This window comes from Salvelinus alpinus, chromosome 3 (assembly GCF_045679555.1).
Source record: "Salvelinus alpinus chromosome 3, SLU_Salpinus.1, whole genome shotgun sequence".
Classification (NCBI taxonomy): Eukaryota; Metazoa; Chordata; class Actinopteri; order Salmoniformes; family Salmonidae; genus Salvelinus; species Salvelinus alpinus.
The window spans coordinates 45281070-45308844 of NC_092088.1; the positions used below are offsets into that span (position 1 = coordinate 45281070).

The following is a 27775-nucleotide window of genomic DNA, read 5'->3' on the forward strand; positions in this document are numbered from 1 at the left end:
CATTTCACATATCACTGAAACAATACACTTTATTGAAAGCCAGTTATAATACAAAACAATTCCTTAGAAATAATTTTAAAATTATATATTTTATTGATGGGTCATTCTTGAATTGCAGTGGCATTTGCGTCCCTCGGCTTTGCAACAATGAAAAACACTTTCAAATAACAAATACTTACACATCATACATGTTTTTGTTTATATTGTACTGTTTATCATTGATAAAATATAGATAAATCAATTTCTACTGCAAAACTGTATATTTAATGCATTGTTTAAAGTGACTTCTCTTGTCTCGTTAGTAGGCCTATCTTTTCTCATACATCTCCCCCAGAAGCTAATCGGGCATCTGATGCAATTACGCCAGATTTTAGTTAGGCGTTTCTGAAATTACTCATTACACAAAAAATATACAAGGACCTTGAGCATTCCCTCCAGTTGCAAACTGTTATCGGGGGAGGGGTCTATATTAAAGAAAGTTCTTAGCTAATCACACCCTTTTAGCATGTCATCATTTTGAGGATTCCATTGATGACTTGGTGTCTAAATAAAAATTGTCATTGGTATTACTCAATTTAAATGTAAAAATGTAAGGGAAATTACATTGTGATTAAAAGATTAATCATATCCCATTAGGGTTAAGGACATTTGAGCATCTGTGCTCTCCATTTAAGAAAATACTAAATTACCTAAAATGTGTCATTACCATCCTTGATATTTAAAGTCATTAAGCTGCCATAAAAGTTTATTTAGAATAGTAAGATGTACCCATATACTGTACATTTAAATAAAAACAAACAAAAATGAAGTTAATTTCTTCCAAAATACCATGCCCAAATGGCAATGCAAGTCAAGAATGACCCTGAAGTGTTATTTAGTGACAGGGTCACTGCACCCTATGTCATAGCTGAATACCTCATAGGACCATGATGGCAGCTGTGGGCATGGTATGTGCGTGTTACCTCCATCCAGGCCCCATGTTACTCATCGACCAATCAGGACACCCTATCTTCACTTGGCAACATGGGATGGCGGGTTATTGACTATGATTTGGGAAAGTAGGGCCCAATGCACAGCATCCCAACTCTTTTTCAGTACCCACTGTTTCTCCTGTAGGGGTTGGCCGGTGGTCATGGGACAGGGTCTCTTCATCCATCCCCTGCCTTTTAGATAAAAAACCATTCAGTTTGTTCTCCAATATTGTTCTATGAGTTCCACTTCAAAGTCTCATCTCACACACACCTTCAGGGGTCTAACACCTTCAAAACCAGAGTAGAGTCTGTCAGAACTCTAGGATGGGGGTATATGGAAGACGTCAGGATGGAATGCCTGATTCACTTCAACTGGACCAGGGTGTGATTTTTAGGGGTCCGGCGGAGTGGAGTGGGATGAGGCAGGTTGGAACTGTAATTAGGGGTGTTGTGGTGCTGCAGTGTGGTCCCTCGCTCATCTCACACCTCCATTGGGCTCTGGGGCCTCTCTGCGCCCTGTGGGGTGTCTGGCTGCAAACGGCAGATGGGTTTGTTACACATGGGGCAGACACTGCGGATCTCCAGCCATTTTAACAGACACCTGCGTAGGGGTAGAGAGGGGAACATATTATATTACAGAAAGACATGGAGATGTGGAGAAGAAAAGGAGAGATAATGAGCGGGAGAGCGAGTGAGAAAGTGGGAAAGAGACAGACAGAGCGAGAGAGAGAGGCAGACAGGCATACAAAGAGAGCAAGGACGCATGAGAGAGAAAGATGCAATTCAGGGAAGGTTCAACAGTACACACTACCCTGTATATTACTATATACGCCCATTGGCTACTAACATGCCAAACATATCCTGTGGGAGAGGTCGTTATACTATTCTACCCTGGTCCAGGGAGAAACAGATGGTAGTCTATCATCTCAAGCAAACAGTCTGCAAACAATGTCATCGGGGTCTTTCCTTAGGGGTAAACAGGTGCATTTAGTCAAATGACTGAAAGTCACACAGACAGTAAATGCCTGTCACTTTCACACTAGAACTGGAGGGCTTTGTCAAGGCTTCTGTCTCTTTTTTAATTAAATTAGCTTTTGATCTCTTCTTCCCTGTGTATGCCTTCAGCTGTTCACTTCACGCCATCAAAGCCAGGACTGTGGGAGGGGCCTTACTTCTTGTGAAAGGCATGTGAGCAGGGACACACTCCAAGCTCGTCTCTGCTTTTGAACTCTTCTAAGCACACGGCACAGGTCTGCTGTAGGATGGGAAAGAAATCACGTTAACACTATCCTTGGAAGGAAAAAAAATCTCTCACTCCCCACCCTAACCCTCTGATGCTGAGTGTAACGACATTCTACGTCGTCCTCCTCCTCAGACGAGGAGAGGAGAGAGGGATCAGATGACCAATGTGCAGCGAGGTATGTAGACATGAATGAATTTATTAGACACGACGAACACTGACACGAACTATACTTGAATATTTACAAAATAACAAACAAACAACGTAGACTAACCTGAACATGCAAACTACATATAACGAAGCACGCATGAACAGGAACGAACGAGACGAGACAGTACTGTGTGGTGCAAATAAACACAGACACAGCGACAATCACCCACAAACAAACAATGTGAAACCACCTACCTTAATATGGTTCTCAATCAGAGATGAAAACCACCTGCCTCTAATTGAGAACCATATCAGGTCACCCATTTACCAACATAGAAACACATAACATAGAAATGCCCACCCACACTCACGCCCTGACCGACTAACACATACAAAACAACAGAAAACAGGTCAGGAACGTGACACTGAGGCCTAAATTCTATTCCCTTGCAAAAAACAATTTGCAAAGTGCATAGCTGGAACAACAAAATCAACTTACTCCAAGAAGACTCAGTTTCTTTCCTGCTCCTTTCAAAACAACCTAGAGACAAAGATGAATTTATGACAGAGGGAAATCTTTTCTACAATAAAAGCACAGCAAAATAACACCTTTTTAAGTTAATATAATAGAGATCGATTTTAGAAACAACAACTGGCAATACAAAGATATCAAGAAACAAATCAAAGTCATTCTCATTGTGAAATTTACCACGTTTGAGAGATTTTGTATTAATACAAGATGAAATTACCTCATTATATCCATATTGCTCCCTTGTGCCTTGTCGCCTTAACCTGAAACAGAATTATATAAAAAGGCATATTCAAAAAGGATTTTTGACATTGACTGATACACATAATCTGTTTATAATTGACACTTCATAATTACATTGATCTGTTATGAATGCTTGTCCCATTACTTTTCATCTTTCGATCATATGTCCCATCATGCCTGATGTGTTGTCATGGAGACCGCTATTCATAGGTTGCACCTCCGTCACACGGTCACGTCATGCCATTGTTATGAACGTTCAAGCCGCCCTCTACCGGCGGCGCCATAGTGGTACCCTGAAGTGGTGATCAGCATAGTCATGGAAGCAGATGTTCTGTTTGAATTAGATGGCTTGTCGAGTGGAGATGAGAATGAGTAGAATTGGATTACAGTGGCGAATGTAAAAGGAAACAAGAGAAGTAAAGTGGTAGTGAAAACTAGTAAATCCAAACCTAGGTCTGAGTATGTTTTGGTTGGAATAAGGGTTTTGGATCAATTTTGTTACCTGGGAGAGCCGTTTGAAGTCTCTATGAAAATTGTGGATGCGTTGGTGGCGTCGATGAGAATAACGAGAAGTGGGCTTTTTTTGTTTTTTTTGTGTTTTCTACGGAACAGAAGGAACGTGCTTCGCGCCTCAAGATGTCGGATTGGAATGTGTTGTGTGTCTGGATCTTTGAAGCAGGGCACCTATCAAGGGTGTTATCTCTGGGGTGGCTCTAGAAGTAAATGCAAAGGATATATGTGAAGAATAGGATCAAGTGGTTGGTGCACAAAGACTGACCTGTACGGTAGATGGAGAGCGGAAGCCAACTCCATCCACTCTATTGTTTTTTGATGAAGAGTCGCTCCCTTCCCACTTGTATTTAGGTTACATGAGATTCCCTGTGAGAGCCTCCGTGCCCAAACCCATGCAGTGGGAAAAATGTGTCAAGTGTATGTAGACCGGAGGAGTATTAAATGTCAGCTGAGCCTAAATGCTGCAATTGTGGTGGTGAACATTCACCCGAATTTCTGAAGTGTCCTGTTAAGGTGAAGGAGATGGAGTTGGCAAGAATAAGGGCTGTCCAGAATGTCTCCTATCCGGAGGCATTGAGAAGTGTGGAAGAAAGGAGTGAAGTTCATGAAGTAATGGTAGTAGTAGAGACACAAGATGATGTTCCTTGTCAACAGAGGGATCCTGACATGTTGCACGTTAAGAAGGTGGACTTTGTAGCGTTTATTACTTTGGTTATCAATGCACAGCGCAAACGGAGAGGAAATCGGAGTAAATAGGCATCATCGTGAGTGCTGAGCGTTTTTTGGGGGCCTCGGGGACTTTTCTGCAGAGGCAAGGAATCCTGTCGATGAATGACCATCGTCACAGACACCTGAGCCTGTGTAGGGATTGCTTTGAATATGACTGAAAGAGTGGGATGGTTGTTTGATTTATTTTTCTATTATCTCGGGAACCCCCCCTCCTGCAATGGAATATACAGTATTCCTTTTGTTTTGTTTCAATACTCCGTACAGTAGGTGGTGGCAATACATCAATCGGTGTAGTCTGCCATAAAACTTCAGAGAAGAAGAAGCACAGTCATTCTGGACGGAGGCTAACTACTGTTTCGTCTGAATTCCACTATAGTTCCTGGAAATACGTTGACATTGCTAAAGTATTCAAATATTTAGTAGGAAACAACTTTGCCAGCATTATCATGTCATCAAATTTACTTTAGACAGATGGCAATGTTGTCATTAGCAAGCAAAGTTCGTCAAAAATAGCTAGCAATGCTAACGTTAGCTAGCTAAAATCCGGTGGCCTCCCCTCAACCTAAAGTCTAAAGTCAATCTGGCGACATCAAAATCATGACAAATGGTTTTCCTGCTAATTATTTGCCTTATTTTGAATGCATTGTATTTCCATCCCACTATAATGCACATTTGATGAAATCTTAATCAGCGATCATTGACGATGAATTGAGTAGAACGCTCAGTCGGGCATCAGTCCAAAGCGAACGTTCAAAACAGTATTGTGACGAAACATGCAACCCATGAACAGTATGCCAAATGCAAGTCACAATGTGTCTACACTTGGCTGTGCTACAGCTGCAAAGCACCTTATCAGGTGCAGATTTGAGTATGTATTTTTGGTTCCACATCTCGACAACAAGAAAGTCTAAAAGAAGACGCCTCAGATTTGGCCAGAAAACACATTTTGCTCCAGGTGTAAACACAGTCTTAGCAAAAGGCTCGCAGCTGGTTGTTCAACACCTAGCATTGATCACATTGATGTTTAAAGATGCACTATGTAAAAATCATTCCGACATTTCCTGGTTGCTAAAACTCTAATAGTTTGCCTAATTTCACTTTATGTGACAAAACAAGCAAGTATAGTGTAGAGAATCACTGAACCATCTAAACTGCTGTGAAATATCTTTTCCATAACAGTTAGCAGTTTGCAGTTTGAAGCTGGTGTACAAAACCAAAAGTAAAAGACACAAAAACAAAACTTAAGAATGGGAAGCATAGAAATAACACACATAGAACACTTCTTAGACTTGCTTTCAGTGAAAATGACAGATCTATAACTCACATTTCTATGTGAATTTGGTCGAGTCGCGCAAAAAGTTACATTTTGCAGCTTTAAAACATATTGTACTACCTGATTTTGTCTGCCTCAGGGTTGTATTTTCCAAAGCAGGATTAATAGGTTACCCAGCTGAGCTAACTTTGACAAAAAACATAACTCAAATGTTCTGGGCCCGGTTTCCCGATAGCGATGGAACTTAGGCTTACGAGTGTTTTAACGAGGCATCTTTCCTACAACGGCCGAAGATGTAACATGCGTTTCCCAAAACACCACGCAGAGAGAAAAGTCACTAAGTGTGTCGTTGAAGCATATGTCGATACTGATGGGATTGAAAGAAAGGTAGTGCTGCTCTCAGATCAGCTTTCTCAAATCAATTTTACCTTAAAATGAAGGGCCTCCCGAGTGGCGCAGCGGTCTATGGCACTGCATTGCTTGAGGCGTCACTACAGATCCGGTTTCGATCCCGGGCTATGTCGTAGCCGCCCGCGACCGGGAGATCCATGAGGCGAGACACAATTGGCCCAGAGTCGTCCGGGTTAGGGGAGGGTTTGGCCGGTCGGGATGTCCTTGTCCCAACGCGCTCTAGCGACTCCTGTGGCGGGCCAGGCGCATGCATGCTGACATGGTCGTCAGTTGTACAGTGTTTTCTCCGACACATTGGTGCGGCTGGCTTCCGGGTTAAGCGAGCAGTGTGTCAAGAAGCAGTGCGGCTTAGCAGGGTCGTGTTTCAGAGGACGTATGGCTCTCGACCTTCGCCTCTCCCGAGTCCGTATGGGAGTTGCAGTGATGGGACAAGACTTTAACTACCATTTGGATATCACGGAATTGGGGAGAAAAAGGGGTAAATAAGTAAAGTAAAACATTTTTTTATATATATTTAAAATATATATATTTTTTCATTATTATTATTTCACAATACTGATGACGGATCAGCTCTTGGAGAGATAATATCAAATACGGCTGCAAATATTGAGGCGGATTATTCAAATCAAATCAAGTTTTATTTGTCACATACACATGGTTAGCAGATGTTAATGCGAGGGTAGCGAAATGCTTGTGCTTCTAGTTCCGACCATGCAGTAATATCTAACAAGTAATTTAACCTAACAATTTCACAACAATTCTAATGCTTACCCAATAAAAATGCACTAAATCACCAATTTGGCACATGTTAGGCTACACATCATGAAATATTAGACAGTAGCAAAATAAAACAACATTTATTGAACATGAATGCAGTCATCTCAGTTTTCATTTTGTATCAAGTGCAAAGACATTGGCAACTTTGTATTTCAACTTGGACTCGGGTAGACATAACATAGTAAAGTAAATCTGCCTCCCTCCATTTAGAATGATATGTTATGTTTTGGATGATATGTATTAATTTGTGGATGTCCATCATCCCTTTCATATGATATTTTACGAATTGCAATTCGATCAATGTTACGGAATTGCAATACGTATGATATGTTACGAATTCCTATTTGTTGAGGCTAACATTAGCTAGGTGGCTAACGCTAATGTTAGCTAGGTTGGCTAACATTAGCTAGGCTAGGGGTTAAGGTCAGGGTTAGGGAAAGGGTTAGCTAACATGCTAAATAGTTGCAAAGTAGCTAAAACGTAGTAAGTAGTTGTTCAAATGCTAAAGTTGTCCGTGATGCGATTTGAACACGCAACCTTTGGGTTGTTAAACGTTCACGTTACACGCCCACCCATCCCCTCCGACCATCCACTCTCCTTTTGTTTTTGCCTTTAATAATCTTACAGTATTTCTTATGTAACCATACAAAACGTAACATATTAATCTAATTTCAATGTCCTGGATTTACATTTACTACGTTACGTATAGTCCATGAGACCAGGCTGTGTATTTGTAGTTAACTTTGTTTTGACGTTATGGGCGGTCACAGAGGACAGATAACCCATGTGATTCTATGTTTAGCGGAAATCTGTTTTACGAGTGGTCTAATGCAGGCTTTAGATGACGTGTTTTCAAATGCAAAGTTAATAACGATGGTTTTGGGAAACAGCTCTGAGATTTAACGATGCTCCTACAAAGGTTCTAATGATGAACTTAGCGTTAAGATGCTTTTGGGAAAACAGGCCCTGATCTATAAAGAAAGCTATAGCTGACTATGGGTTATTGTGATTAACAAGCCCATAACTCATTGATCATAACCTAGATTCAGTAGAGGGAAGATATTTTTCTTGAGCGGATGGTCAGTGGGTCGGAATAATTACAAACAAAACTTAAAATGGACAAAAACCCCAAACAGATATATACTGAACAAAAATATAAATGATCCTGCAGGTAAAGTAGCTGGATGTGGAGGTCCTGGGCTGGCATGGTGCGTGGTCTGTGGTTGTGAGGACGGTTGGACACACTGCCAAATTCTCTAATACGACGTTGGAGGCGGCTTATGGTAGAGAAATTAACATGAAATTCTCTGGCAACAGCTCTGGTGGACATTCCTGCAGTCAGCATGACAATTGCGCACACCCTCAAAATTTGAGACATTTGTGGCATTGTGTTGTGTGACAAAACTGCACATTTTAGAGGGGCTATTGTCCCCAGCACAAGGTGCACCTGAGTAATCATGCTGTTTAATCAGCTTATTGATATGTCACACCTGTCAGGTGGATGGATTATCTTGGCAAAGGAGAAATGTTCACTAACAGAGGTGTAAACCCACTTGGAGCACAAATTTGAGAGAATATGGAACATTTCTGGGAACTTTTATTTCAGCTCATGAAACATGGGACAAACACTTTACATGTTGCATTTATATTTTTGTTCAGTATAATATTTGAATAGAAAATCATTTCAAAACTTGCTTACATTTGTATACAATCACATTTTATTATGTTTTTGCTCATAAAACTTGGGGGCCAAATAAAATCACCTTTCAGTTGGGGAACCCTGCCCTAGGTGATCGCTGCTGTGCAGTAGGGGAGAGTGGTGCAAGTTTTGCCAAAGGGGTAAGTTGAGTCACCTTTCTAGGAAACCATACACAAAATGTAATATTTGACCAAATATTTACACTACTGGTGTGCAAAGCTGTCATCAAGGCAAATGATGGCTATTTGAAGAATCTCAAATACACTTTTTTGGTTACTATATGATTCCATAGGTGTTAGTTCATAGTTTTGATGTCTTCACTATTATTATACAATGTAAAAAATAAAGAAAAACCCTCGAATGAGTAGGTGTTCTAAAACTTTTGACTGGTAGTGTAGGGAGTCTGTGAAGGAAGAAACCTCATGGGAAAAGTGCTAAGCAAGTTAGGTCCAAAAAACAGATTTCCACCAAGTCAATTGAATGTGTTAGATGTTTCATAATGCTTGTATCTAAACCGAAGTATATAAACTGTCATGTTTACATGAATTCAGATTATTTCCAGGGATACACAACATCGTGAAATATATGTAGATATCTTTGTTAGAAAGAATACTATAGCTCCCTTGACGGAGTGATGCCGAATGTAAAATAATGGCTAAACTTACCCCACTCTCCCCTAAGCCTCACCTGAACATGTAGCAGCAGAAGATCAGGCTGAGCATGAAGATGAAGAGGCCAATGCCCAGGATGATAACGTACATGTTGAGGGGCAGGTGGTAGATGTCTTCCGATGTCATCTTGCCGTAAAGGGTCTGAGTTCTGCGATCTTAAACCACACAGACATCCTGAGAGGAGGAAGACAGAGAGCCTTGAGTCTACTTGACCAAATTCTACAGACCCTTCTGTCGTTACAGGCAAAAAAACAAAAGGGGTTCAGTATATACGTCATCCTCAATAATGGATTCTGAAGCACGTTTCAGTGGCGTGAGTGTTTCATTTACAATGTAGGGAGGGGCCTCCCGGGTGGCGCAGTGGTCTAGGGTACTACATCGCAGTGCCAGCTGTGCCACCAGAGATTCTGGGTTCGCGACCGGGAGGTCCGTGGGGCAACGCACAAGTTGCGTCGTCCGGGTTAGGGAGGGTTTGGCCGGTAGGGATATCCTTGTCCCATCGCGCACCAGCGACTCCTGTGGCGGGCCGGGTGCAGTGCGCGCTATCCAAGGTCGCCAGGTGCACGGTGTTTCCTCCGACACATTGGTGCGGCTGGCTTCCGGGTTGGATGCGCGCTGTGTTAAGAAGCAGTGCGGCTTGGTTGGGTTGTGTTTCGGAGGACGCAAGGCTTTCGACCTTCGTCTCTCCCGAGCCCGTACGGGAATTGTAGCGATGAGACAAGATAGTAATTACTAACACCACGAAATTGGGGAGAAAAAAGGGGGTTAAAAAAAATATAATAATAATAAAATAAAAAAATACAATGTAGGGAGGATGTTGTACATTCAAGAAATTAGTACATGGCATTTTAAAACATTGTGCTGTGTGTTCATCTACTAAGTGCACAGAATATGTTTTACATATGAATATGAAGCAGACTGAATCAAATTAAATTTGGAATGTCCTATTAGCATAAATGCGTTCGTTATTTACTGTGAAGTGGGCTGCGCATCGTATGTCTGACCGGTACTGGACTCTCGGCTCATCTCATTGCATGTGTGTGCCTAAGGCAGGGTGGACATGCATATTGCATACTGTTAGCCACTCAGCAGCTTCTTGTTTTACGTACTGTATCAATGTAACACTACTTCCATTGTTGAACTTCATTGTGTTGCATGAGCTTTTCAAAATGTACTCCGTTACTTCTACTGAAAAGTGAGCTCTCAGTGGGAGTGGGGTGTGTGTTGAACCAGCTCCCCCAGTAAGGCCTGTGCATGTGTGTTTGACAGGTGTGTGTGAGTCCCATATCTGAAGGCCACCCCAGCAATGAGGCACTCCACAATGACAACAAGAAATCTAATGACAAAACCTTAAAATCGGTACATTTAGATTTTTACATTAAAAAATAACCTTCAATTCATTGCATGTTAATCTCTTATAAAAATGAAAAGAAACCAATAAATACATTTACTCAATGAAATATATATTTTTAAACATTTGTATATTGTCCCATACCATTTTACATTTACATTTAAGTCATTTAGCAGACGCTCTTATCCAGAGCGACTTACAACCATAATCTGTACTCTTAAATGTGTTGCTCCTAATCCCGATTTTGAATACCACTGTAGTATAATATGCAGTATATTGTTGGACTTGAATGTGTTACGCTTGTTTGTCGGCCTGGGGATGTGTGTGTATGTGTTTTTTGTGTGTGTGTGTGTGATGGGGAATTGGAATTTGGTCCTTTCAGTCCATGCAGCCGTTTCAGACCATCACCAGCAGCACTACCTATGGAGAGAATGATGAGCAACCTTAATGTCTAATGCCACCCAATGTCCCACAATAAGTAGAGTACTTCCTGGGTCAAAGGTCACTTCTGCCTGTGTGAGGGTCTGGCCAGAAGGGCCATTCCACCAGATCTGTCTCTGAGGGGGGTGGGGTGCTGGGTTTGGGTGAGGGAAGGGGCATCTGTAATCTTAGTAGGATGTTAGTAAATCATTGACAGTCGAGGTCTAAGAGGTAGGCCACTGTGAACACATGCTGTCTGGGAGAGCGTCTAGGACCTAGCGTCGAAGGGAAAGGCACACAACAAAACAGACAGGACCATACAAGTCATACCCACTCAAATGCAAACCAATTGTAACGAGACAACACATTGTTACACCACAAACACAAAGATAATTATTACGACAATACACATAGGAAGAACGTACTCACCGTGACACCCTGGACTGGGTGAAATCAGCCTCAAGAAAGCCAGAGGGACCCAGGGAATCAGTGGATGGGGGTCAAAACGTCTGAAGTTACTCACAACCTCTAGAGTCACTATGTCTGGGGTCACAGCCAGTCCTGGGTCTATGTTGGGGTGCCGACAGATCGAGGAGGTTGTCCCCAAAAAAGTCACTGTCTTCCAGACAATGATGTGAGTCCAACCTCTTCTGTGTCCCCAATGAAAATGACTTTTATTTGTAGGCTATGAGTCAATCCCATTGTGATAAACATTCTCAGTTCCCCAAGAAGCTCTCCTGTGGATGATGCTCTGTTATCCAGTAAAACATTACAAAAACAACTCACTCATTGTTGAAATCCACACTCTTCTTTGTGATGATTTGTCATTATGTGAATAATCAAGCAACAATTTCATCAGGAATTGATAGCTACTTTTTAAAATCCCAAATTATGCTAAAAAGTGTGAAGTTATTAAAGGCAACAGAATCAAATATATCCGTATTGCAATGGCTCCCCTCTTCAAATAAACAAAGGGATTTCCAGAGCATAGCCGTGTTTATATTAGGGGATAAACATCATACCCTCGCAGGTTAAAGACACATCAATGTTATTGTTAATATTCCAACTGGAGAGAACTCCCATGCAGCTAACTCAATCTATCCAGCTGAGTGCAGTCGCTGCTTTGCTTTGTCTCCCCTTCAAAACATTGTCACAAGGCTTATCCCTCCCTCCCCTGATCCTCTGAAGTCCTGTTTTCCTCTCCCTCTCTCTCTCTGCCTCCGCCTTCCTTGAATACTCGTCTCGACATAGATTTCCTCTCTTGCTGTGAAAACCTGCTAATTATGGGAAACAAAGGAAGAACTTGAATGGTTCCCTGCAGTGCCCAGTGTTCCTGTAAAAGCAGCTATTTTGCCTGCACTTGCGTTGTGCTCTCTGCTCTGTCAGGCCCAACCATCTGCTCCCCTTCTTCCAAAACAGACAAAGAGGGGGTGAAAAAGGAGACAGCGAAAATTAGCCTAACACTGATAATTTTAACCCAGGAAGCCGCTCTCTGGTCCCACTCTCTCTTTTTCTCTCTCTCTGCTCTCAGTCCCTCTTCCTCACAATGGAGCTAGTGAGCACACCTCCTCAGCTCAGTTTGTAAACATATCCCTGCTCATGTGATTCGCTGTCTGCATCATAGCTCAGCTTTCACCCTCCCCCTCCTTTCTCTCTGCCTTGCTCACTTTCCCTCTCTCATTTTCCCTCCCTCCCCCTCTTTCCAGCTGTAAGCTATTACTAGGTGACAACAGAGCAGGAGCCCTACAGGCAGACAGGCAGAAACCCAGCTAACAGAAAGAGGCAGAAAGAAAAATGTTGTAATGTTACCCTTGATGTTCCCCTAATGTTTGAATGCCCAATTTTCCCATTAACCATTTTAGCATATTTTGCCATTGGAGTTAGAACGTTCCCTTAATATCAAACAGAACATACCCAGAAGGTGGTTACCATGTTCTCAGAATATATACAACATTAATGTTCTAGACACATTCATGTCACAGGAGATTGGTGGCATCTTAATTGGGGAGGACTGGCACGTGGTAATGGCTGGAGTAGAATAAGTGGAAAGGTATCAACAACATCAAACACATGCTTTCCCCTTACCTGGGATTTGACTCACAACCTCTTGGTTTTTAATTATTTTATTGAACCTTTATTTAACTAGGCAAGCCAGTTAAGAACAAATTCTTATTTACAACGACGGCCTACCAAAAGGCAAAAGGCCTCCTGCGGGGACGGGGCCTGGGATTATTATTTATTTATTTTTTATATAAATATAGGACAAAACACACATCACGACAAGAGAGACAACACTACATAAAGAGAGACCTAAGACATGGTAGCGGCACAAAACATGGTACAAACATTATTGGGCACAGACAACAGCACAAAGGGAAAGAAGGTAGAGACAACAATACATCACGCAAAGCAGCCACAACTGTCAGTAAAAGTGTACATGATTGAGTCTTTGAATGAAGAGATTGAGATAAAACTGTCCAGGTTCATGTTACACCAATCTTCTTGCTACGCCACCATGTCCCTGTTAAGTATTGGTTAATCTGACTATTCTCATCACTGATTTGATGTACCAGTAAAAAGTTTGGACACACCTACTCATTTCAGGGTTTTTCTTTATTTTTACTATTTTCTACCTTGTAAAATAATAGTGAACACATCAAAACTATGAAATAACACAAGGAATCATGTAGTAACCAAAAAAGTCAATAAAAATATATTTTATATTTGAGATTCTTCAAAGTAGCCACCCTTTGCCTTGACGACAGCTTTGCACACTCTTGGCAGAGGTTGTTGTCCTGGCACTACACTGCCAGATCTCTGACCTCCTCCCTATAGGCTGTCTGATCATCGTCCGGTGATCAGGCCTAACACCGTCGTGTCATCAGCAAACTTAATGATGGTGTTGGAATCGTGTGAGGCTACGAATTTGTGGGTGAACAGGGAGTACAGGAGGGGACTAAGCACACATCACTGAGGGGCCCCCGTGTTGAGGTTGTCTACCCTCACCACCTGAGGGTGGCCCGTCAGGAAGTCAAGGATCTAGTTGCAGAGGGAGGTGTTCAGTCCCAGGGTCCTTAACTTAGTGATGAGCTTGGAGGATAAACTCTCTTGGTAAATAGAATAGTCCACAGCTTATCACAAGGTATTCTAACTCAGGCGGGCAGAACCTCAAAGTGTCCTTAATATTAGAGATCGCACACCAGATGTTTTTAACAAAAGAGACACACACCTCCCCCATTGAGTTTACCCGAGGCTGCCATTTGATCCTGCCAATGCATAGAAAAAACAGCTAGATGTCTATTATCCATGTCCTTGTTCAGCCACGACTCCAAGAAAGATAGGATATTACAGTTCTTCAGGTCCTGTTGATAGGATAGTCTAGAACAGAGCTCGTCCAATTTGTTCTCCAGTGATTGTACATTAGCCAAAAGAACGGAGAGTAGAGTCAGATTATTTACTCTCCGAGTTAGTTTCGTCAGGATTCCTGCATGTCGGCCTCTCTTAAGCCGTATCTTCCTTTTCTGAGTCTCAGGGATTAGGGTCTGGTCCGGGATGAGCAGTATGTCATGTGCCGCCGACTCGTTGAAGTAGAAATCTTCATTCAAATCGAGGTTAGTGATTGATGTTCTGATATCCAGAAGCTGTTTTCGGTCATTGGAAATGATTGCGGAAACATTATGTACAAAAAAGGTTAAGATCAGTGCAAAAAAAGACACAAAATAGAAGAATTGGTCAGGAGCCCGAAAACATCGGTAGCCATCCATTGCAACACAACTCGAGTGTAATAAAAATTGCCTACAAAGAGTTTTTCTATGACGTCTACAGTGCCTGGCTGGACGAACCAAGTCTCGGGCCTGAGGAAAGACCATTTCATTTGGCGAAAGGATCGGCACATGCATACTCAGGCTGACTGGCTCTTGTTCTCCGGGAAGGCCATAGTTAGTTACTTTAAGGAGCAGTTCTCTCTCTGTGGGTCTAACCCCAATAAGTTCTGGATAACGGTTAAAGCCCTGGAGAATAAACCCTCCTCCTCACCGCTGCCCATGTCCCTTAATGTTGATGATGTGGTCGTTACTGACAAGGAGCACATGGCTTAAGTATCGGACACTTTTTTAAATTTTCGCCTAAAATTACATACCCAAATCGAACTGTCTGAAGCTCAGGACCTGAAGCAAGGATATGCATATTCTTGATACCATTTGAAAGGAAACACATTGAAGTTTGTTGAAATGTGAAATTAATGTAGGAGAATATAACACATTAGATATGGTAAAAGATAATACAAACAAGAAAACATGCATTTTCTATATATATTTTTTTCATCATCTTTGAAATGCAAGAGAATGGCCCTACGCTAAGATAGGATCCTAGGTGTAATTTAGATTTTGTCCACAAGATGGCAGCAGTGTGTGTGCAAAGTGTCAGACTGATCCAGTGAAGAATTACCTCACGACACAATATTTTGCATCAAGTCTGCCTGGAGTTTGCCCAAATGTTCAGAATTGGTCAATTTATACATTTTCAAGTACATAACTATAGAGAACATACAAAAATGTTCTGGTAATAAAAAATTATAGTTTACACACTCCCAGGAATGTCATACATGATGGATTATTAGCTTCCCTACAGAAAACACTAACCTTCACACATCTAGACGGCCGGGTGGAGTGGGTGTGGAGCCAGAGACAGCAGTGGGGTCAAACTGTAGAACCCAGTTCCTACTATTGAATATAAAAATAGATGTTTTCAAACAAAACAACATTTTATCTCTGGGACCCTCAAGATGACAAATAAGAGCCAGATTACTGAATGTAAGTATATTCAGAGGTGAGTGTGTCAAACCAGCTGCCGTGATAAAAGTGTTTTGTTGTTGTGCACTATCCTCAAACAATAGCATGGTATGTTTTGTTCTGTAATAGCTACTGTAAACTGGACACTGCAGTTAGATTAACAAGAATTTAAGCTTTCTGCCCATATAAGACATGTCTATGTCCTGGAAAGTTGGCTGTTGTATACAACGTTTTCTAGTCACATTATCGCATATTGAGCAACAACAGTCCCGGTTTAGGGACACCGATCCCGTAGAGGTTTTAAGTCAGGATTCCTATTTGACTCAGCCATTCCTCCTTGCCCATCCAACATTTCATCATCTCCCACCCCCTCTAATGCGACAAGCCCCGATGCTCCTCCCTCTTTTTTTCCCTGCCCCACTACAAAGTTTCTACCTTGCCCCGCTACAAAGTTTCTCCCTGCAGGCGATCACTGAGTCCGAGGTGCTAAAGGAGCTCCTTAACTTGACCCAAAAAAACCATCTGGGTCAGATGGTTTAGACCCTTTCTTCTTTAAGGTTGATGACCCTATCTCTGACCTTTTTAATAACCCGTCTCTCCTCTCTGGGGAGGTTCCCATTGCTTGGAAGGCAGCCACCGTTTGTCCTTTACTTAAAAGGGGGAGAGCAAGCTGATCCTAACTGTTTGCAGTCCATTTTTATTTTGCCCTGTTAATCAAAAGTGTTTGAAAAACTTGTCAATAATCAACTGACTGGCTTTCTTCATGTCTATAGTATTCTCTCTGGTATGCAATCTGGCTTCCAGTCAGTTTATGGATGTGTCACTGCAACCTTAAAAGGTCCTCAATGATGTCACCATTGCCCTTGATTCTAAGCAATATTGTTCTGCTATTTTTATTGACTTGGCCAAAGGTTTTGATACGGTAGACCATTCCATTCTTGTGGGCCTGCTAAGAACTATTGGTGTCTCAGAGGGGTCGTTGGCCTGGTTTCCTAACTACCTCTCTCAAATAGTGTAGTGTATAAAGTCAGAACATCTGCTGTCTCAGCCACTGTTTGACACCAAGGGAGTACCCCAAGGCTCGATCCTAGGCCCAACGCTATTCTCAATTTACATCAACAACATAGCTCAGGCAGTAGGAAGCTCTCTCATCCATTTTTTATGCAGATGATATAGTCTTATACTCAGCAGGCCCCTCCCCGGATGTTGTGTTAAATGCTCTACAACAAAGCTTTCTTAGTGTCCAACAAGCTTTCTCTGCCCTTAACAAAGGTCATGTGGTTTGGTAAGAGGAATGCCCCTCTCCCCACCGGTGTGATTACTAACTCTGAGGGTTTAGAGCTTGAGGTAGGCACCTCATACACTTGGGAGTGTGGCTAGATGGTACACTGTCCTTCTCTCAGCACATATCAAACCTGCAGGCTAAGGTTAAATCTAGACATGGTTTCTTCTATCGTAATCACTCCTCTTTCACCCCAGCTGCCAAACTAACCCTGATTCAGATGACAATCCTACCCATGCTAGATTACAGAGATGTAATTTATAGATCAGCAGGTAAGGGTGCTCTCGAGCGGCTAGATGTTCTTTACCATTTGGCCATCAGATTTTCCACCAATGCTTCTTAAATCGGACACAGCACTGCACTCTACACTCCTCTGTAAACTGGTCATCTCTGTATACCCGTCGCAAGACCCACTGGTCGATGCTTATTTATAAAACCCTCTTAGGCCTCACTCCCCCCTATCTGAGATATCTATTACAGCCCTCGTCCTCCACATACAACACCCGTTCTGACAGTCACATTCTGTTAAAAGTCCCCAAAGCACACACATCCCTGGGTCACTCCTCTTTTCAGTTCGCTGCAGCTAGCGACTGGAACGAGCTGCAACAAACACTCAAACTGGACAGTTTTATCAATCTCTTCATTCAAATACTCAATCATGGACACTATTACTGAGAGTTGTGGCTGCTTCCCATGATGCATTGTTGTCTCTACCTTCTTGCCCTTTGTGTTGTTGTCTGTGCCAAATAATGTTTGTACCATGATTTGTGCCGCTACCATGATGTGCTGCTGCCATGTTGTATTTCTACCATGATGTTGTCATGTTGTGTTGCTACCATGCTGTGCTGTCATGTGTTGCTGCCATGCTATGTTGTTGTCTTAGGTCTCTCTTTATGTAGATGTGTGTTTTGTTCTATATTTTCATTTTATTTTTAATCCCAGCCCCCGTTCCCACAGGAGGCCTTTTGCCATTTGGTAGGCCGTCATTGTAAATAAGAATTTGTTCTTGACTGACTTGCCTAGTTAAATAAAGGTTAAATAAAAAAATAACAACTAGAAATGTTAAAGCCCTTTTGGCATTGGAGAGAAAATTCTTCAGTTTTCAATTCTACACATTTTGTCATCGGGCAGAGATTTTTTGTTGTTGCAGCATTAAAGGCCCAGTGCTGTCCAAAATGTGATTTGCCTGTGTTTTATATACACTGAGTATACAAAACGTTAAGAACACCTTCCTGAATGGCACACATACACAATCCATGTCTCAATTGTCTCAAGGCTTAAAAATCCTTCCTTAACCTGTCTCCTCCCCTTCATGCTCCCGAGTGGCAGAGTGGTCTAAGGCACTTCATCTCAGTGCAAGAGGTATCACTACAGTCCCTGGTTCGATTCCAGGCTGTATCACATCCGGCTGTGATTGGGAGTCCCATAGGGCGGTGCACAATTGGCCCTGTCATTGTAAATAAGAATTTGTTCTTAACTGACTTGCCTAGTTAAATAAAGGTAAAATAAAAAAGTGACATCAATAAGGGATCATAGCATTCACCTGGTCAGTCTGTCATGAAAAGTCTGTCATTTTGTATATTTCCACACTATGAGGTTGGAATAATACTGTGAAATTGTGAAAAGGATGATAATGCCCTGTTAGTGTAAGAGCTGTTTGAACAGACCGCCTGAAATTTCAGCCTGTTTTGGTGGGATGGAGTTTTGGCCTTCCATGGTGACGTCACCATGCGGTAAACTACTTAATACACTGAAAAGAAAGACAGTTCAAAACCTCTCTGCCATTAACTTTTTAGTTTTCCCATCTCCACTGAGACCACTTCCATACAGTTCTAGCGTCAATTATTGCTTGAGAAATTGCCCTTTGTTAAGAAGATATTTTTGACCATTTGAATTGAAAACAATCACAGTAAGGTATTTAATTGTTACCAAGAAATGATTTGATATTGAGAAACGCATCTGCATTGGACTATGGAAGCTAAAATACTGTAATTCTAAACATGTTGCCACGTGGCAGAGAAAACTTTGCAGTTTTAAACTTTACTTGACAGTGCATTTATATTTTTAAAATTTGGGGAATAGTATTGAGTTGAACATTTGATAAATGGTGGAGTATAACAATATGTGAATAGCAATATCCCTGTGAGCCTCCCAGGCCCATATTGCCCAAGGTTAGGAACATAAATTGTAGATTATATTACATTGTATTGTATTACACACTTATTCCACAGATACTTATTATATGGATCCCTTGAAAAAAGCATCTTAATCTGTTGCTAATAATATTAATTTAAAAAATGACATGTAATTATTATATATATATATATATATACACAGTTGAAGTCGGAATTTAACATACACTTAGGTTGGAATCATTAAAACTCGTTTTTCAACCACTCCACAAATTTCTTGTTAACAACAAACTATACATTTGGCATCTACTTTGTGTATGACACAAGTCATTTTTCCAACAATTGTTTACAGACAGATTATTTCACTTATAATTCACTGTATCACAATTCCAGTGGGTCAGAAGTTTACATACACTAAGTTGACTGTGCCTTTTAAACAGCTTGGAAAATTCCAGAAAATGATGTCATGGCTTTAGAAGCTTCTGATAGGCTAATTGACATAATTTGAGTCAATTGGAGGTGTACCTGTGGATGTATTTCAAGGCCTACCTTCAAACTCAGTGCCTCTTTGCTTGACATCATGTGAAAATCAAAAGAAATCAGCCAAGACCTAGGAAAAAAATTGTAGACCTCCACGAATATGGTACATCCTTGGGAGCAATTTCCAAATGCCTGAAGGTACCACGTTCATCTGTACAAGCAATAGTACGCAAGTATAAACACCATGGGACCATGCAGCCGTCATACCGCTCAGGAAGGAGACGCGTTCTGTCTCCTAGAGATGAACGTACTTTGGTGCGATAAGTGCAAATCAATCCCAGAACAACAGCAAAGGACCTTGTGAAGATGCTGGCGGAAACAATTACAAAAGGATCTATATCAACAGTAAAACAAGTCCTATATCGACAACCTGAAAGGCCGCTCAGCAAGGAAGAAGCCCCTGCTCCAAAACCGCTATAAAAAAGCCAGACTACAGTTTGCAACTGCACATGCGGACAAAGATCATTCTTTTTGGAGAAATGTCCTCTGGCCTGATGAAACAATTATAGAACTGTTTGGCCATAATGACCAACGTTATGTTTAGAAGGAAAAGGGGAGGCTTGCAAGCCGAAGAACACAATCCCAACCGTGAAGCACGGGGGTGGCAGCATCATGTTGTGGGGCTGCTTTGCTGCAGGAGGGACTGGTGCACTTCACAAAATAGATGGCATCATGAGGAAGAAAATGTTGTGGTTATATTGAAGCAACATCTCAAGACATCAGTCAAGAAGTTAAAGCTTGGTCGCAAATGGGTCTTCCAAATGGACTATGACCCCAAGCATACTTCCAAAGTTGTGGCAAAATGGCTTAAGGACAACCAAGTCAAGGTATTGGAGTGGCCATCACAAAGCCCTGACCTCAATCCTATAGAAAATGTGTGGGCAGAACTGAAAAAGCGTGTGCGAGCAAGGAGGCCTACAATCCTGACTCAGTTACACCAGCTCTGTCAGGAGGAATGGGCCAAAATTCACCCAACCTATTGTGGGAAGCTTACCTGGAAGGCTACCTGAAATGTTTGACCCAAGTTAAACAATTGAAAGGCAATGCTACCAAATACTAATTGAGTGTATGTAGACTTCTGACCCACTGGGAATGTGATGAAAGAAATAAAAGCTGAAATAATTCATTCACTCTACTATTATTCTGACATTTCATATTCTTAAAATAAAGTGGTGATCCTAACTGACCTAAGACGGAATTTTTACTAGGATTAAATGTCAGGAATTGTGAAACTGAGTTTAAATGTATTTGGCTAAGGTGCATGTAAACTTCCGACTTCAACTGTATATATATATATATATATATATATATATATATATATATATATATATATATATATATATATATATACACATACACTACTGTTCAAAAGTTTGGGGTCACTTAGAAATGTCCTTGTTTTTGAAAGAAAAGCACATCATTTTTTGTCCATTAAAATAACATAAAATTGATCAGAAATACAGTGCAGACATTGTTAATGTTGTAAATTATTTGCAGCTGGACACAGCTGATTTTTATGGAATATATACATAGGCGTACAGAGGCCCATTATCAGCAATCATCACTCCTGTGTTCCAATGGCACGTTGTGTTAGCTAATCCTAGTTTATAATTTTAAAAGGCTAACTGATCATTAGGAAACCCTTTTGCAATTATGTTAGCACAGCTGAAAACTGTTGTTCTAAATAAAGAAGCAATAAAACTGGCCTTCTTTAGACTAGTTGAGTATCTGGAGCATCAGCATTTGTGGATTCGATTACAGGCTCAAAATGGCCAAACAAAAAAATCTTTCTTCTGAAACTCGTCAGGCTATACTTGTTCTGAGAAATGAAGGCTATTCCATCCGAGAAATTGCCAAGAAACTGAAGATCTCACACAACGCTGTGTACTACTCCCTTCACAGAACAGCGCAAACTGGCTCTAACCAGAATAGAAAGAGTGGGAGGCCCCGGTGCACAACTGAGCAAGAGGACAAGTACATTAGAGTGTCTAGTTTGAGAAACAGACGCCTCACAAGTCTTCAACTGGCAGCTTCATTAAACAGTACCAGCAAAACACCAGTCTCAACATCAACAGTGAAGAGGCGATTCCAGGATGCTGGCCTTCTAGGCAGAGTTGCAAAGAAAAAGCCATACCTCAAACTGGTCAATAAAAAGAAAAGATTAAGGCAAAGAACACAGATACTGGAGGAAGATTGGAAAAAAGTGTTATGGGCACACGAATCTAAGTTTGAGGTGTTCGGATCACAAAGATGAACATTCGTGAGACGCAGAAAAAATGAAAAGATGCTGGGGGAGTGCTTGACGCCATCTGTCAAGCATGGTGGAGACAATGTGATGGTCTGGGGGTGCTTTGGTGGTGGTAAAGTGGGAGATTTATACAGGGTATAAGGGATCTTGAAGAAGGAAGGCCATCCCTCCATTTTGCAACGCCATGCCATACCCTGTGGACGGCGCTTAATTGGAGTCAATTTCCACCTACAACAGGACAATGACCCAAATCACAGCTCAAAACTATGCAAGAACTAATTAGGGAAGAAGCAGTCAGCTGGTATTCTGTCTATAATGGCGTGGCCAGCACAGTCACCTGATCTCAACCCTATTGAGCTGTTGTGGGAGCAGCTTGACCCTATGGTACGTAAGAAGTGCCCATCAAGCCAGTCCAACTTGTGGGAGGTGCTTCAGGAAGCATGGGGTGAAATCTCTTCAGATTACCTCAACAAATTGACAACTAGAATGCCAAAGGTCTGCAAGGCTGTAATTGCTGCAAATGGAGGATTCTTTGATGAAATACTATATTTCCTCTTAATTTTGGAACTAATTTAACGTATTTATTAATGGAAAACAAGGACATTTCTAAGTGACCCCAAACTTTTGAATGGTCGTGTGTGTAGAGAGAGAGAGATATGGCCGCGGACTCCCTGCAGTACCATGGGTCTGCGGACCCCATTTTGAGAACCCACAGAAAACTGGACAAATGAATGTTCTTGAAACGTTCCCATGAAACGTATCTAGAACATTAATATCTTAAATTCTGAGATCATGGTAACCATGTTGTGGGTAAGTTCTATTTGACATTAAGGGAATGGTCTCTTGGAAACATTCCTTGCACATCACGGGAACATTGGAATGAGTTGCCTTTGCCCGTAAAAACGACGTCCTCTCTGGGCAGTTTTAAAAAATAAAGTAAAAACTGTTGTCTGTATATGAATAACCCCCGATGTAACTGCAATGATGTGATAGATGTTCTTCTTCTTTGTTTTTATGTTTTATTATCTCAATGCCATACTGTGTTCAATCGTGTTCGATCTTGCCTAGCCATCTTGTTTCAAGAGGACCACAATGGAAATAAGTCCCAGACTTTATTGTGTGTTATGCTCTGTGATTTTACTCAGGTGCATGTATGGCTTTTCAAGTTTTATGTGTGCTTGTTTTTTTAAATGGTTGAAATAATAAACTACATTTTAAAAAATCATATGAAAACGTTAGTTAATGACCTAATGAGACTCTTAAGGAAAGGTTCCCTAAAGTTGTGGGAATGTTTGTTGGGAGCTGGGAAGGCAGGCAGGCAGACAGGATCGCAGACAGACAACAGGCAGACAGGATCGCAGGCAGACAACAGGCAGACAGGATCGCAGACAGATGGTCAAGTTCTTGCCTGACACAATTGCAGACGCATGACAGATCTTACAAAGCATATGGATTTAACATATCAGCTAACCACATATAATATAGCAAAATCTGATGCCTGACTGCACAGTCGATTACGTGGCACGCAACCGTTGGTTGATGCAACGCAACACCTGCGCATTTAGTTGGGCAGGAACTCGACCATGGTAACATAGACAGACAGACATGAGGGCAAACAGGCAAAAAGATAGGTACACATGAAAGGCTCCTAGACAGATAAGCAGACAGGTGTGTTTGACAGTCGGACAATCAGGCAGCCAGTGAATCTGATAGTCAGACAGACAAGCAGATAAGGAATCAGATAAACACACACAGAAACTGACAGACTTAGCAACTATCTTAGAGATAATCAGGAAGACAGGAAAAATATTAAATTAAAGGTAAAAAAAGAGAGAAAGGCACTCTGTCTACTGGCTGATGTTTGGAAGTGCAGGATGTTACAGTAACTGACCATCTTAAAGAAAAGCTATTGAGGGGGGAGGGGCAAAACACCTTGCATACAACGTCCTGTTAAACATGGACCGTGAACTAGACACAATAAGCACATAAACACAAACTCAGAAATCCTTTATCAGCCATTACAAGCATTTGACAACTGGAAGAGAACAGAAGTAAATGGGGAACAATGACAGTAACGTTGGGAACATTATTTCAGTCCATATTTGAGTCTATTCCAATTACTTACATTTATCACAAGTTGAAGGATGTTACACATATCAATGTGGGAAAATACAAGTAAAGGACTAATCTACCTACCTCAGTGTTCTTCAACCCTGGTCCTGGGTACCCACTGGGAGTGTATGCTTTGGTTCTATCCCTGTGCTTACACCACCTGATTCATTCAAATAAATCAGGACTTGACTATACAGTTAATCAGTTGAATGTGTCAGTGCTGGGCTGGTACAAAAGCCTGCAGTACCTCTGGGTTCCCAGGATCTCTTTCTCTATGGCCTCAATGTTGTTCTCCACACTGTACTGGGCCCACTTGTTGAAGCGGCTGTAGAGGGGCAGTCCCTTGTTCTCTCTGTACAGATAGACCCCAGAGATCCAGTTCCACACTGTACTAAAGATGGGGCTGGCGCTCTGGTGCTCCTCCCGTTTCTCTTTCACGCGTGCGTGCATGGAAAAGGTCATGCTCTTAGGAGCTGAACTGGGACCAGTACGCCTCCTGTTGGTAGCCAAGGGGAGAGCAGCAGCGCTTCAAGCCATGCCCATGACCTCTAACCCCTTTCCAGAGTCGTCATAGTCAGATGACCGTCCAAGTCACGGGAGCCACGGCCGCTCGGCCAATGATAGTGACTAAGACGGCGAAGGCAGCTGCTCCACTCAGACACCAGGTCCCAGGTACTCTTATTCAGCATGCCACCAACGAGGTAGAACACTCAGTGATGTAAAGAACTTAAGTAAAAATACTCTAAAGTACTACTTAAGTTGTTTTAAATACATTTGTAACTGTTCAAGGTTGAATAAAAAAGAGATAAGATGAAGGCACTAGAGCAGGGATCATCAAGCGCAGGGCCAACTATGCTAGGACGGACACCACTCTGAGCAAGCTCCACCCACGAGCGCAGGGCCAACTATGCTAGGACGGACACCACTCCAAGCAAGCTCCACCCACGAGCGCAGGGCCAACTATGTTAGGACGGACACCACTCCGAGCTAGCTCCAACCACGAGCGCAGGGCCAACTATGCTAGGACGGACACCACTCCAAGCAAGCTCCACCCACGAGCGCAGGGCCAACTATGTTAGGACGGACACCACTCCAAGCAAGCTCCACCCACGAGCGCAGGGCCAACTATGTTAGGACGGACACCACTCCGAGCTAGCTCCACCCACGAGCGCAGGGCCAACTATGTTAGGACAGACACCACTCCGAGCTAGCTCCAACCACGAGTGCAGGGCCAACTATGTTAGGACGGACACCACTCTGAGCTAGCTCCAACCACGATCGCAGGGCCAACTATGTTAGGACAGACACCACTCCGAGCTAGCTCCAACCACGAGCGCAGGGCCAACTATGTTAGGACAGACACCACTCCGAGCTAGCTCCAACCACGAGTGCAGGGCCAAATATGGTAGGACGGACACCACTCCGAGCTAGCTCCAACCACGAGCGCAGGGCCAACTATGTTAGGACGGACACCACTCCGAGCTAGCTACAACCACGAGCGCAGGGCCAACTATGCTAGGACGGACACCACTCCAAGCAAGCTCCACCCACGAGCGCAGGGCCAACTATGTTAGGACGGACACCACTCCAAGCAAGCTCCACCCACGAGCGCAGGGCCAACTATGTTAGGACGGACACCACTCTGAGCTAGCTCCACCCACGAGCGCAGGGCCAACTATGTTAGGACGGACACCACTCCAAGCAAGCTCCAACCACGATCGCAGGGCCAACTATGCTAGGACGGACACCACTCCGAGCTAGCTCCAACCACGAGCGCAGGGCCAACTATGTTAGGACAGACACCACTCCGAGCTAGCTCCAACCACGAGTGCAGGGCCAACTATGTTAGGACGGACTCCACTCCGAGCTATCTCCAACCACGAGTGCAGGGCCAACTATGTTAGGACAGACACCACTCCGAGCTAGCTCCAACCACGAGCGCAGGGCCAACTATGTTAGGACGGACTCCACTCCGAGCTAGCGGAATTCATAGAAGAGCACATGCATCCGCGAAGGTCAGCACTTTGTTGGCATGTATTATCTCTATAACTGCTGAAGTCATCCAAGTAACGTTGGAGCAATCAAAGGAACCATAACTAATTTAATGAGCCATTGGCAGTTTCACTGTACAGGCCGTGTGTATTAAGACTTACATGGCTTAATCTTTGGGAAAAGACTGGCCGGATCACTTAGGTAGACCCCCACAACATTGAGGTGTACCTGGCCCATAATGAAGTGGGAGAACCAAGCGCACCCAGTGATAGGCACCAACCTACCAACAGCTGAAGCCGTGGAAGCTGTGGGAGCTGAGGCACCACTCGAGATGTGTTCTGTTGGAGTATACCGCACAATGGAGAAACACAAAGTGTCACTGATTCTGGCCGGTGTTAGGATGACCCAGTGGTCGGCGAAGCAATGGTCACCTGCAGGGTGTGAGAAACCAGACCTGGTAGAATGAAAATGTAACTATTGCACTCAGAACCACTTAAAATTATCCAAATTGCAACAGGATACAATTAAGTCTAATACAAAAAAAGTGTTATTTGATGAAAAAAAAGTCTAAAATGGTCATTATAGAAGTGTATTCATGTCCCTTGGAGTGGCAGCTATTTCCTATAATGTGACACATTCATGTCCCACCAAGCAAAAAAAGCTGTCACAGCGTTGGAAATCTCAGCCTGTATGGTCCATTTTGATCCTTACTGTTAACAATAAGCCTTCCATTTGATTTCACCAGAACATTTTCTCATTGCTTTTTATATTTCAATTGTTAAACAAATATTAGTTATTTTCAATTATACATTCAAAGGGCGTCACACCACATGACTAACATGATGACCACACCGCGTGCGTCATTGTGCGCATGTTGATTTTGTCCACCCACACCAGACATGATCAGGACATGCAGGTTGAAATATCAAAACGAACTATGAACCAACTATATTAATTTGGGGACAGGTCGAAAAGCATTAAACATTTATGGCAATTTAGCTAGCTAGCTTGCTGTTGCTAGCTAATTTGTCCTGGGATATAAACATTGGGTTGTTATTTTACCTGAAATGCACAAGGTCCTCTACTCCGACAATTAATCCTCAGATAAAAGGGTAAACTGAGTTAGTTTCTAGTCATCTCTCCTCCTTCAGGCTTCTTCTTCTTCTCTGGACTTTATATTGAGGTGGCAACCAACTTTAAGGTGCATTACCATCACCAACTGGACTGGAGTGTGGACCTCAGTTCATCTTTCAATCACCCACGTGGGTATATGCTCTTTAAAACCAATGAGGAAATGAGAGAGGCGAGACTTGCATCACAAATAGAACCAAGTTCTATTTTAGTGCCTGGCTACGCAGAAACTGGTTGACGTGCGCAAGCAGTGTGGGTGCAATTATTTAATAACATGTATGTGAGTGGTGTGGTCAGCATGTAAGAAATCTCTTTGATGATGGCAGAAAAGTACAATATTTTTATTCATATTTTTGATAAAGCTTACAATCTGTTCAGACCATGTGCTCCAGCAATATATTTTGTACTTCCTCATTGCAGGAGAACCTTCCCCTGCAATGGTGCCCAAATGGCTGGCTAGTTGTTTAATCACAGAATTGTCACACCATGTGGATATTGATTATAGGGACAAAATGTAGTCAATCCGCTACCGCTGAGCAGAAAAGGCAGAGCTATTAGAGAGGAGATAGTA

The 27775-nt window shown here is 42.4% G+C and overlaps 1 protein-coding gene across 3 annotated transcripts; it reads right to left on the bottom strand.

Moving 5' to 3' along the window:
* Nucleotides 1-11: 11 nt before the first annotated feature.
* Nucleotides 12-12590, bottom strand: LOC139570807 (RING finger protein 122-like). Of its 3 annotated transcripts, XM_071392999.1 has the most exons (7): nucleotides 11407-12589; nucleotides 10316-10977; nucleotides 9223-9380; nucleotides 3111-3153; nucleotides 2861-2902; nucleotides 2144-2226; nucleotides 12-1572 (listed from the first exon to the last, which is right to left on the bottom strand). In XM_071392999.1, the coding sequence occupies exons 3-7, from the start codon at nucleotides 9330-9332 to the stop codon at nucleotides 1452-1454; spliced, it is 399 nt and encodes a 132-aa protein (XP_071249100.1). In that variant the 5' UTR covers nucleotides 9333-9380; nucleotides 10316-10977; nucleotides 11407-12589; the 3' UTR covers nucleotides 12-1451. The 3 variants fall into 3 exon arrangements, with proteins under 3 accessions (XP_071249100.1, XP_071249101.1, XP_071249099.1); XM_071393000.1 differs by lacking the exon at nucleotides 10316-10977 and having other exon boundaries at nucleotides 9295-9380; nucleotides 11407-12590; XM_071392998.1 differs by lacking the exon at nucleotides 10316-10977 and having other exon boundaries at nucleotides 11407-12588.
* Nucleotides 12591-27775: the final 15185 nt, after the last annotated feature.

Coding starts and splice junctions, on each gene's coding strand:
- LOC139570807 (XM_071392999.1), bottom strand. CDS start 9,332: ATGACATCGGAAGACATCTACCACCTGCCCCTCAACATGTACGTTATC. Junction 3,154..9,222: donor TTCTGCTGCTACATGTTCAG/GTGAGGCTTAGG, acceptor ATTCTGTTTCAG/GTTAAGGCGACAAGGCACAA. Junction 2,227..2,860: donor AGAAACTGAGTCTTCTTGGA/GTAAGTTGATTT, acceptor CCCATCCTACAG/CAGACCTGTGCCGTGTGCTT.